The sequence below is a fragment of the Rutidosis leptorrhynchoides genome, chromosome 5 (genome assembly GCF_046630445.1).
Source record: "Rutidosis leptorrhynchoides isolate AG116_Rl617_1_P2 chromosome 5, CSIRO_AGI_Rlap_v1, whole genome shotgun sequence".
NCBI classification, from domain to species: Eukaryota; Viridiplantae; Streptophyta; class Magnoliopsida; order Asterales; family Asteraceae; genus Rutidosis; species Rutidosis leptorrhynchoides.
In genome coordinates, this window is record NC_092337.1 from 361,872,694 (window position 1) to 361,886,107 (window position 13,414).

The window sequence follows — 13,414 nt, forward strand, 5'->3', positions numbered from 1 at the left end:
TTGACTTGGTTTGCACAGCTACTTGTCCGTCCGACAAATCAGGAGAACGTGGAGCAGTTAGTGGGCATGATTAGAGGATTCCAGGAGTGGTAATCGTGGTTTAGTGGGCTAGTGGTGGTTATCCTTGGTAACCGCCATCTTATGCCTATAAATACTGCTCATAATCACACATTTAGGGATGAATCAACATTTTACACTTACCACCGCTGATTACTCTTCTAAGATCACCTTGGAGGCTCAGCAAAAGTTAACCACCACAACACCCCTCATACTCATCACGCAAACCGAAGGAAACCCTTCCGAAGGTTAGTCATTCAACTAATTGCACTCAAGTCAATTTTGGCTTGATCATTTGGCGCCATCCGTGAGACCGTTTGATCAATACTTTCACACAAGATGACAGGTGATTCCAATCCGTCACGAAATGCCAACACCGGCAAAGAACCGTATGACCCTTTGAAGCCCAATGACGACAGCTCTTTTGAGACACCAGATGACTCCATCAAGCGTACCAGGTTGCAATTTGACGATGATGATGAAACCAATAGGCGTGACGCCGAGGATACGAAAAACCCGGAAACGAATTTAAGCGAGCTTAAACCCATCGGTGGAGCAGAAGCGATACGCTTTCTGGCAAAAGGGGGATTCGTTTTACCGTTACTCATGTCCAAAGGCGGCGAAAGGCCAACTGGTATGTCCAAGTTCAACCACGAAGCTCTACACATCTGGCGTCAAACGTTGGTAAAAGTTCTGGCAAAACCTGAGAGGAAGCACGAAAGGACTTAATTGAGAATTTAATTCTAGCCGCACCGGAATCTATGAGTGCTCGGGTAGAGCAGCCTGGCGTGGCGGACAACATGTTGAAAAATTGGTACGCTATGATGGGAGACAACGTTAAGAGGACGTTTGAAGTTTCCGCGACGTCTGAGAAGTTTACTCGAGAGATAGCCATCCATCCGTCGCCCGCCGTCCTTACTACTCCCCTCACGCTAGGGGTATATGACGGTACCACGGATCCGAAAGACTTCCTACAGCAATTCGAACACGCTATCAAGACACAACATTGGGACAGCTCGACGGCGTGCCACATGTTCCCGGGACAGCTCCAAGCCGTCGCGAGAGAGTGGTTTGCCAAATTACCTACCTTGAGCATATCCAGCTACACGGACCTCAGAACTAAGTTTGTGCAGCGTTTCCAGAACTTAAAGCGCACCGAACTGGCTCACCTAGATGCGCACAGCATCAAGATGAGGTCGCGTGAATCCCTAATGAATTTTACTTCCCGCTTCACAGCGGAATGCCAAAAAATTCCAGATCTGCCTGAATCGCAGCAGATCTCCGCGTACATCATGGGAATCTGCCAAACTCGTCATTTGTCGTTGGTAAAATCGATGCGGCGTAAGTTTCCAAAAACGTACGTTGAAGCTGTAAAAATGGTAAAGGATTATGTACGTTCCGACGAGTTTGTAGACGCTGCCGTTGGGGATCACAGCACAACGGACCGGAGTGATAAAGACGACAAGGGAAACAGCAAAGGTAATACAGGTAACAAGTATAAAGGAAGTGGTAGCGGCGGCAACAGGGGCTACGGACATTCCAGTCATAAGTGTAACGTCCTCCCAATAGGGTCTGGAAGGAACGTCACTAATATCAAAACATACCAACATATTATAATAAACGAGAACAATACTAAATGATGAATTTAACTTTAATGAGTTCGCAGTGGAAAATGAAATGTCGTTACAATGACACGAATAACAATATCGTAAATGTTCACATGCAGAAGTAATAAATGCGATATCTCTTGATCCTATGTCCAAGTAGCATCACATAAGCGGTAAGTATAAGAGCTTGCATCAAACAGCACCTGAGACAAAACATGCTAAAGTGTCAACCAAAAAGGTTGAGTGAAGTTCATAGGTTTAACAAAAAGTTTGTCGTTGTTTTAGACCACAAGATTTAGTTTGTAAATTTGATCTCCCGCAGGATCAAAAAGTTATACCAATGCGTGATATTTAGACTAAACGTTCAAGTTTTGCCCCATGACAAGTTGTGTCTGTCCTTGTCGGTTTAATTTCATTATTAAGTAATACAATGACTTGGTCAAATGTATCGGGGACGTTACTCCTGATAGGCCTACCCCCAATAATTAAGCATGCCGCATCAATTAAAAATATCACTGTAGGGACTTAGTCGGACATAGCCGGGTATAGCATAGTTTAACAGTTTGGTACTTGTGTCTAAATTGTAAAAAGTAAAAACAGCATGTGTCTCACCCCAAGTAAAGTAAGTAAGTTTGCTAGCAATAAAGAGGGGCTATGAATTCACCTTAGTAAGTAGAGAGAGAGTTATTCCTCGGAATAAAGAGTTGAACGAGTGAGCAGGAAAGTCAACCTATTGATATTTAAGAGTAGTTAAGTGTTTTGCCCATGTTTAAGTTTAAGTATGTGTTTGTTTTACTAAGTTTCTATTCCTAGTACGTTACTATTTTTATAAAGTTTTCATTTTTAGAAAGTTTCTTATTTTACTAAGTTTCTATGACTAGAGAGTTTCTACTTTTATCACTGTTTTCCATTTTAGGATACTTGTCGTATTAGATAAGCTTCCAATCACCCCTTTCCCTTCGAATGGCTAATTTAGATCTAGGGGCTTGAGCCATAGGACCCTTTAAATCGGAAATCCAAACCCTCTGCCAAGAATCTCATAGAAACCATTCGTCAAGAAAGTTCGAAGATCTATACATCTCTAATACATATCCCAAAATATTTTTATGTTACAATATAAGTAGTAGGTTATAGGTGCTAGTAATAGTAATAGTAATAGTGTATACATGTTATTTATTTTATTTTTAATTGCATATAATTTATAACATTATTTACATGTTTCGGTAAAAATAATAACCGAAGTAAAAAGTAAAAAAGTAAAAAGTAAAAAGTAAAAAGTAAAAAAAATAAAAAGTAAGAAAAGAATACTTACTAGTAGTAATTCTTCAAAGAAAGAATGAGAGAAATGTTGGTGTGAGTTTGAATAAGAAATGAGGGGTATTTATACTTGAAAAAATTAGGTAAAAAGAATAAAATATTTAAAAGAAAAAGAAATATTTTAATTCTTAATGGGATTTTAAAATTAAAAAGTATTAAATGTTAGGTCATGGGATAATGCACAAAATAAAATAATAAAAGTAGTTTTTCCATTACAATTTTTAATTAAAAAGTAATTTATTTTTTTATTTTTTTATTTTTTTTCATTTAATTTAAGGATTTTTTTATATAAATAAACAAATTGATTTAATGCTTTTCCAAGAATATTTGTCAATAATATTTTATTTTTTTTATTTTTTTATTTAATTAATAAATACAAATTTTGCATAAAAATAATAAATAATTCGGTATTTTGTATTTTTAATAATAATTATGATTTTAATTATTAAACTATAGTTTTAGTAAGTTTGTAAATATTATTACATTTATATATAATTAGATTTATTATATAGTTAAATATATAATACATTAACTAAATAATAAAGGTGATACAAAGTTTATATACTTAGTTAAATTATGTCAAATTATATAAATTAATAATATATTATTTATTTAAGCATACATTGTTGACTAAAAATTATTATTCGGTCAATATTTAATTGTATATAACAACCCTTAATACATGTAGTCAGACATATAACCCTAGGGTTAATTCAGTAAATTTAGAAGTCGAAAAGTGAGGGTTGTTACAGTACCTCCCCGTTAATAAAAACTTCGTCCCGAAGTTTTAGGTAGACGTCTCGGATGCATCAGCGGTTGAGAAGAGATGGGGATATTTCTGTTTCATTTGGTCTTCACGCTCCCAGGTATACTCGGGGCCACGTCGTGAATTCCAACGGATCTTAACAATAGGTATGGTGCTTTGTTTTAAGCATTTAGCAGATCGGTCCATGACTTCTACGGGTTCCTCTATGAAGTGCATTTTATCATCAATGCGAATGTCATCCAAAGGAATAACGAGAGTGTCATCAGCGAGACACATTTTAAGATTCGAGACATGAAATACGTTGTGTACGCTACTAAGTTCAGTAGGTAATTCTAATCGATAAGCCACGGGTCCGATCCTTTCAGTAATCTTGAAGGGTCCAACAAAACGCGAACTTAGTTTGCTTCGTTTACCAAAACGAACGACGCCTTTCCAAGGGGATACTTTTAACATGACTTTGTCACCAACTTGGAATTCCAAATCTTTCTGACCTTTATTAGCATAGCTCTTCTGTCGGCTGCGGGCAGTTTCTATTCGTTTCTTAATCTGAACTATTTTTTCGGTTGTCTCGTATATGATTTCAGGACCAGTTAACTGTCTGTCCTCTAATTCATCCCAGCATAGTGGGGATCTACATTTTCGTCCGTATAAGGCCTCAAAAGGTGCAGCCTTAATACTTGAGTGGTAACTATTATTGTAAGAGAATTCAACCAAAGGCAAATGTCTATCCCAGCCTTTGCCGAAGTCGATAACACAAGCGCGAAGCATATCTTCCAATGTTTGAATGGTTCGTTCACTTTGACCATCGGTTTACGGATGATAAGCAGTACTCATGTCGAGTTGAGTTCCAAGAGCAGTTTGTAAGGATTTCCAGAATCTGGAAGTGAATCTACTGTCGCGATCGGATATGATTGATATAGGAACACCATGACGAGAGACAATTTCTTTGATATACAGTTGTGACAATCTCTCCATCTTGTCGGTCTCCTTGATCGGTAAGAAATGAGCAGATTTAGTAAGACGATCTACTATGACCCATATAGTATCATTGCCACTAGAAGTCTTGGGTAATTTAGTAATAAAGTCCATAGCGATACATTCCCACTTCCACTGCGGAATATCGGGTTGTGTCAACAGACCAGAAGGCTTTTGATGTTCAGCCTTGACTTTCAAACAAGTGAGACACTTACTAACATAAGTAGCAATGTCGGCTTTCATATTAGGCCACCTAGAATTCCTTCACATCGTGGTACATCTTACTGGAACCCGGATGAATAGAATACCTAGTCTTATGCGCTTCATCCAAGACTAGTTCACGGAGATTACCGAAGCGAGGAACCCAAATTCTGTTGCCAAAGTACCGTGTACCATTAGCTTTCACTTGGAGTTGGTTCTCGAAACCGATAGGTCCTTCACCTTTGATATGTATTGGTTTAATAGCTTCCAGTTGAGCTTCGCAGATTCGTGATATAAGATTTGATTTGATTTTCAGGTTTAAGGCACGAACACATTTAACATCGACTTTTCGACTAAGGGCATCAGCAACTACGTTTGCCTTGCCAGGATGATATTCCATCTTACAGTCATAATCGTTCAATAACTCGAGCCATCGGCTTTGCCTCATATTCAGTTGTTTTTGATCAAAGATGTGTCGAAGACTTTTATGGTCAGTGTACACCGTAAACTGGGTACCATATAGATAATGTCTCCATATCTTTAATGCAAATACCACGGCACCTAACTCAAGGTCGTGTGTGGTATAATTCTCCTCGTGTTTCTTCAACTGTCTAGATGCGTAGGCAATAACCTTTTCACGTTGCATTAAAACACAACCAAAGCCTTGCTTTGAGGCATCACAGTAAACAACAAAATCGTCAGTACCTTCAGGTAAAGATAGAATCGGGGCTGTGGTCAACTTCTCTTTCAGAATCTTGAAAGCAGATTCCTGTTCTTCGGACCACTCAAACTTCTTCCCTTTTTGAGTTAGCTTCGTAAGAGGTTTGGCAAGAAGGGAAAAATCCTTTATGAATCTCCGATAATAACCGGCAAGTCCCAAAAATTGATGAATATGCTTCACAGTCTTTGGTATCTCCCAGTTCTGGATAGCGGTAATCTTAGCTGGATCGACATGTATTCCATTACTATCAACAACGTGTCTAAGGAATTGTACGGTTTTGAGCCAAAACTCGCACTTAGAAAACTTAGCGTAGAGTTGTTCCTTTCGTAAGAGTTCAAGAATCACGCGCAGATGTTGCTCATGTTCCTTCTCACTCTTGGAGTAGATCAAAATGTCATCAATGAAAACAATGACAAATTTATCGAGATAAGGTTTGCAGACACGGTTCATGAGATCCATGAAAACGGCAGGAGCATTGGTCAAACCAAAAGGCATGACACAGAATTCATAGTGCCCATAACGAGTGCGAAAAGCAGTCTTAGGAATATCAGATTCCTTGACTCTAAGTTGGTGATATCCGGACCTCAAATCAATCTTTGAATAAATACTTGACCCTTGAAGTTGGTTGAATAGATCATCAATACGTGGCAACGGATAACGGTTCTTGATAGTAAGCTTGTTAAGTTCGCGATAATCAATGCACATCCTTAACGTACCATCCTTCTTTTTAACAAATAGAATAGGAGCTCCCCATGGGGACGAGCTTGGACGAATGAAACCTTTATCCAATAGTTCTTGGAGCTGGTTAGAAAGTTCCTTCATTTCGGAAGGTGCTAAACGGTATGGTGCTTTAGCAATAGGAGCAGCACCGGGAGCTAAATCAATTTGAAATTCAACTTGTCGAGGAGGTGGAAGACCAGGAAGATCTTCGGGAAACACATCGGGATAGTCTCTAACCACTGGTACATCTTCAATACGCTTCTCTTCCGATTCGATCAGCTTAACGTGGGCTAGAATGGCTGGATAACCTTTCATAAGGTATTTGCGGGTTTTGATATAGGAGATGATATTGAGATTAGAACCACTCTTTTCACCTTGGATGATGAGAGTATCTCCATTCCCCAATGGAACATTAACAGTTTTATCGTAACACATGATAGCAGCATGTAATGGACGTAACCAATCCATACCAACTACGACGTCAAAACTTCCGAGTTTGACCGGCAAAAGGTCTATCTTAAATTCTTTATCGGCTAAGATTAGGTTGCAGTTTTTATAGATTTTATCGACTTGCATGACCTTTCCATTGGCTACTTCTACTAATCTTTTAGTTTCTAAGGGTTGAGGCTTTTCAGCAAATCGGGTACAAAAATCACTAGACACGTAACTTCTGTCGGCACCAGTATCGAATAAAATAGTTGCATAGAAATTATTGACAAGATACGTACCCGTGATAACTTCATCTTCATCTCAGGCTTCAGCAGCAGTAATAACAAACGCACGACCCTTCGCAGCAGTAGCATTAGCTCCAGTAGCGGGATTATCTTTCTTCTTAGGACAATTCGGACTAATGTGTCCCTTCTCTCCACAAGTATAGCATGTAGGAGGAGCTTTGGCCGGAACAATAGCCTTATCCTTCGGAGGAGTCTTACACGTCTTAGCAACGTGTCCCACTTTCTTACACAACGCACAAACCGCAGTACACTTCCCCGGGTGATGCCTCTCACAACGAATACAGAAAGGATAAGTACCCTTATAATTCGACCTTGTACCATCCGCAGGCTTCTTATTATCATTCTGAGCCGAACCTTGAGATGGATCAAACTTCCTCTTACCATCATTACCCTTGGTTTCAACTTGCTTATTGGTCGACGCCCTTCTTCTCTTGGCCAACATGAGATTTTGTGCCATGAGAATCACAGCATCCAAAGTAACCTTCTCAGCAGCAATAACATTCCCTTGAACATCCTCGGTAAGACCTTCAATATACCGCTCAATTCTTCTAGCTTCAGTAGGAAACATTTCAGGACATAGAGTAGAAAGCTCCAGATAACGATTGGTATAGTTCTCAATGTCAGTACCCTTGACCTTGAGTTCCCAGAACTCAGCTTCAAGTTTCTGAACTTGACTTCGAGGACAGAATTTGTTGACCATCATGCTTTTGAGTTCATCCCATGGAATTGCATTAGCATTATCAATTCCTACAGACTTGGCATGACCAGTCCACCAAGTTAAAGCATTGCCACCCAATGAGTTAGTGGCATACTTTACTCGATCGTTATCACCACAGTTGCAAATACGGAAAATAGATTCCATCTTCTCGAACCAACGGACTAGTTCGACAGCTTCTTCAGTCCCCTTAAATGCAGGAGGATGACAGTTTGAAAAATCCTTGTAGGAACAAGGTTTCGGTTGTGGATTAGCATGGTTAGCTTGGGCGTTGCCTTGGGCGGCAGCGAGTAACTGTTGGAATTGCTCAGTAGTTAACACAACATTGTTAACGGTAGGTGCAGCTGAACGAACCATGATGTCACTACATAAAAGTGAACATAAGTCGGATAAGTTAAAAAATTTGAGCAATTACAAGTAGGAATAAGATAAAGTATTAATATCACATGATATAAATAAAACACTTTATTTTATTAAGGAACTAGGCATTAAATAAGCCTTTTAATATATGATTCGGAAATAGAAATAGTTTTAAGGCATAGCCTTTACATAGATGGAAAATAGAAAGATAACTAAAGAATATTAAGATTCATATTCCTTCTTCTCATCCTCAACCTTCTTCATAAACTTATCAACTTTCTCATTCTTTGCCTTTTGTTTCTCATGCAGGAACTCGAGATTATCATAAAGGTTAGAAACTTCATTGTTGATTACATGGTACTTGTGGTCCCTTATAGAAAGTTGATTATTCACGCGGTTTTCCTCCATCTTCAATCTAAGGTCAACATCTTCTCTTAGGTAGGAGAGAGATTGCTTCCCCCATCGGGTATTTCTATCACCTTCATACTTCACCAACTTTATCTCTTTCTTTAGTTCAGCATTTTCCTCCATGAGCTTCTTGATCGCTAGGTCTTTTTCCTTCATTTGAAAATCGATCCTTGTAATATGGCAAATTAGGTCATCGGTAGTTTTTCGCAGATTCATGAGCTCGTACTTGGCATCAACTTCATCGTAGAAAGGAGATCGGGATCTTTTCTTTGACGGCCCAGTTTCTTCAAGACATTTCCTCTTGTCTTTATTCCTCGGGGTTGGATAGTATTCAGGAGACCCATGTAACTTTAGAGTAGTATTTAGGCTATAATTTGGTGAGGGAGGACCACCAAAGCCATAAGGTGGACTTTGGACTGGTCTTTCTGTGGAAGACCTTTCAGTATCTTTTTCGGTTGGCTTGAAAAGATTCATTTTGGTCATTTGATGATAATTAGACATCCTAACATTAGGAAGGATATTTTGATTAGAATCTTTAAGTCAAGTTTATTAAAGCATAATCGTTAAGATTATGGGGCAATCCTAAGTGCTTTAATTCTAAGGCAGGAAAGGTTATAGTTTCCTAAATTGCTAAGGCACCCTAGCTAACAAGTAAGGCACACATAAAAATGCAATCCTGGTTCTCTATAACAGCCTGGTTATGCTCTGATACCAATCTGTAATGTCCTCCCAATAGAGTCTGGAAGGAACGTCACTAATATCAAAACATACCAACATATTATAATAAACGAGAACAATACTAAATGATGAATTTAACTTTAATGAGTACGCAGCGGAAAATGAAATGTCGTTACAATGACAGGAATAACAATATCGTAAATGTTCACATGCAGAAGTAATAAATGCGATATCTCTTGATCCTATGTCCAAGTAGCATCACATAAGCGGTAAGTATAAGAGCTTGAATCAAACAGCACCTGAGACAAAACATGCTAAAGTGTCAACCAAAAAGGTTGAGTGAAGTTCATAGGTTTAACAAAAAGTTTGTCGTTGTTTTAGACCACAAGATTTAGTTTGTAAAGTTGATCTCCCGCAGGATCAAAAAGTTATGCCAATGCGTGATATTTAGACTAAACGTTCAAGTTTTGGCCCATGACAAGTTATGTCTGTCCTTGTCGGTTTAATTTCATTATTAAGTAATACAATGACTTGGTCAAATGTATCGGGGACGTTACTCCCGATTGGCCTACCCCCAATAATTAAGCATGCTGCAGCAATTAAAAATATCACCGTAGGGACTTAGTCGGACATAGCCGGGTATAGCATAGTTTAACAGTTTGGTACTTGTGTCTAAATTGTAAAAAGTAAAAACAGCATGTGTCTCACCCCAAGTAAAGTAAGTAAGTTTGCTAGCAATAAAGAGGGGCTATGAATTCACCTTAGTAAGTAGAGATAGAGTTATTCCTCGGAATAAAGAGTTGAACGAGTGAGCAGGAAAGTCAACCTATTGACATTTAAGAGTAGTTAAGTGTTTTGCCCATCTTTAAGTTTAAGTATGTGTTTGTTTTACTAAGTTTCTATTCCTAGTAAGTTACTATTTTTATAAAGTTTTCATTTTTAGAAACTTTCTTATTTTACTAAGTTTCTATGACTAGAGAGTTTCTACTTTTATCAGTGTTTTCCATTTTAGGATACTTTCCGTATTAGATAAGCTTCCAATCACCCCTTTCCCTTCGAATGGCTAATTTAGAGCTAGGGGCTTGAGCCATAGGACCCTTTAAATCGGAAATCCAAACCCTCTACCTAGAATCTCATAGAAACCATTCGTCAAGAAAGTTCGAAGATCTATACATCTCTAATACATATCCCAAAATGTTTTTATGTTACAATATAAGTAGTAGGTTATAGGTGCTAGTAATAGTAATAGTGTATACATGTTATTTATTTTATTTTTAATTGCATATAATTTATAACATTATTTACATGTTTCGGTAAAAATAATAACCGAAGTAAAAAGTAAAAAGTAAAAAGTAAAAAGTAAAAAGTAAAAAGTAAAAAAAATAAAAAGTAAGAAAAGAATCCTTACTAGTAGTAATTCTTCAAAGAGAGAATGAGAGAAATTTTGGTGTGAGTTTGAATGAGAAATGAGGGGTATTTATACTTGAAAAAATTAGGTAAAAAGAATAAAATATTTAAAAGAAAAAGAAATATTTTAATTCTTAATGGGATTTTAAAATTAAATAGTATTAAATGTTAGGTCATGGAATAAAGCACAAAATAAAATAATAAAAGTAGGTTTTCCATTATAATTTTTAATTAAAAAGTAATTTATTTATTTATTTATTTATTTATTTTTTTCATTTATTTTAAGGATTTTTTTTATATAAATAAACAAATTGATTTAATGCTTTTCCAAGAATATTTGTCAATAATATTTTATTTTTTTTTTATTTTTTTTATTTAATTAATAAATACAAATTTTGCATAAAATAATAAATAATTCGGTATTTTGTATTTTTAATAATAATTATGATTTTAATTATTAAACTATAGTTTTAGTAAGTTTGTAAATATTATTACATTTATATATAATTAGATTTATTATATAGTTAAATATATAATACATTAACTAAATAATAAAGGTGATACAAAGTTTATATACTTAGTTAAATTATGTCAAATTAAATAAATTAATAATATATTATTTATTTAAGCGTACATTGTTGACTAAAAATTATTATTCGGTCAATATTTAATTGTATATAACAACCCTTAATACATGTAGTCAGACATATAACCCTAGGGTTAATTCAGTAAATTTAGAAGTCGAAAAGTGAGGGTTGTTACAATAAGTTTGACCACCGTAACAGCTACCGTCCTTATGAATGGTACGTACCCAAGAGGTTGTCGGCAGAAGAGGAAAGATTGGTCAAGTCATTGTCAAAAACGCCTAATGAAATTTTGGCAACGGAAGAGATAAGTAAAGATTTCCCGCCACAAAAGCCGATGCAGCCCCGTTTCGCTGTAGATGAAAGTAAATGGTATATTTTTCACGAAGATAAAGGTCACGACGTGGACGACTGCAGGGAACTAAAGAAGGTGATAGTTGAACGGCTGAAATTGGGGGAACTTGACCATCTAAATCCGTCGCGTGTCAAAGTCCACGGGACGAAGAAATTTGCCTGGCAAGGGGGAAAAGAAAATGCTCCATAAAAGCACATCCACATGGTACAAATGTGGCACGTGGGTCACGTTCGTAAGGTGGAAGTTTTGGAGGAATGGGAATGTGCCCCTATCACGTTTCCTGCTTTCTGGAGAGTCTGTCCTACCGACCTACCCGTAACGATAACTGCTACGGTAGGACGATGCAAGGTCTCGAGAATTTATGTAGATATGGGAAGTGCCGTTGACGTCTTATACGAACATTACTTCTTACAGCTACCACTAGATGTGCAGGACAAACTAAAACCCCCACTCCGTCCCGTCGCGGGATTCACAGGCAAAACGACTTGGCCTCTGGGTCGAGTAAGCATTGACGTTACGTTAGAAGAAAATAGAAAACGGCGAACGGTAGCTTTAAACTTTGTGGTTGTCAGAAGCCAGTCGAAGTACAACATTATCATGGGACGGGAAGCATTGTGCGAATTCGGCGCGATAGTATCAACTGTGCATGACTTGATGAAATTCCCAACTCTGTTAGGCGTTGCAACTGTTTTTTCTGATCGGGTCCCGATTGTGGGCCAGGTCGAACAGCCGTTACATCAGACGGCACCGATTGAGCAAGGGGGAAGCGTTATCATCAATCATTCCTTTCCTGAGAAGGCAATACAGATTGAACACACACTATCCGACGCAACAAAAAGTGCGTTATGTGAACTCTTGGCGAACAACGCTGACGTGTTTGCATGGCAAGAGTCAGACATGACGGGAGTACCTCGTACCATTGCAGAACATCGTTTAAATGCCAACCCAAGTATGACTCCAGTAAGGCAAAAGAAACGGGGCATGGCTCCGGAGCGTAGCGCCTTCCTAAGGAATGAAGTTGAAAAGTTGGTACAAGCAGACATATTGCAAGAGGTTAAGTACCAAACATGGGTTGCCAATCCAGTACTGGTCAAAAAAGCGAACGGCTCGTGGTGGATGTGTGTCGACTTCAAACACATCAATAAGGCATGTCCCAAAGACAACTATCCGCTACCAGAGATAGACTGGAAGGTAGAGTCGTTGGCGGGCTTTCGTTTCAAATGTTTCCTTGATGTTTACAAGGGCTATCACTAGATCCAAATGACGAAACGCGACGAGGGCAAAACCGCGTTCCACACAGATCAAGGGATTTTTTGTTACAAAAAGATGCCCTTTAGTTTGAAAAACGCCGGCGCAACGTACCAACGGGTCGAAACGTGGAAGCATACGTCGACGACATAGTAATCAAAAGTCACGCCGAAATGGACCTTTTGAAGGACATTTAGGAAACGTTCGACTCTCTACCAAAAATCAACATGAAGTTGAATCCGAAGAAGTATAGTTTTGGATTCGAGGAGGGAAAGTTCTTGGGGCACGTCGTTACAACGCGTGGTATACGGGCAAACCCTAAGAAAATTCAAGCAATTGATGAAATGGCAGCACCGCAAACGAGAAAGGAGGTACAAAGTCTGAATGGAAAGTTGGCAGCGTTGTCCAGATTCCTGTCAAAGGCGGCAGAACGGTCACTTCCATTTTTCAAAGTGTTGAAAGAAAACGTGGGACGGAACTTCGACTGGACTCCTGAAGCGGATCAGGCTTTCCAGGAAATGAAGGCTTTGATAAGGACGTTGCCGATGTTGACGGCACCAG

At 38.2% G+C, this 13,414-nt stretch overlaps 1 protein-coding gene across 1 annotated transcript; it reads left to right on the forward strand.

Moving 5' to 3' along the window:
- Positions 1–11,806: 11,806 nt before the first annotated feature.
- Positions 11,807–12,859, forward strand: LOC139849691 (uncharacterized). Its single transcript, XM_071839322.1, has one exon. It carries the CDS (start codon positions 11,807–11,809, stop codon positions 12,857–12,859), a length of 1,053 nt encoding a protein of 350 aa, XP_071695423.1.
- The last annotated feature ends 555 nt before the right edge of the window (positions 12,860–13,414 follow it).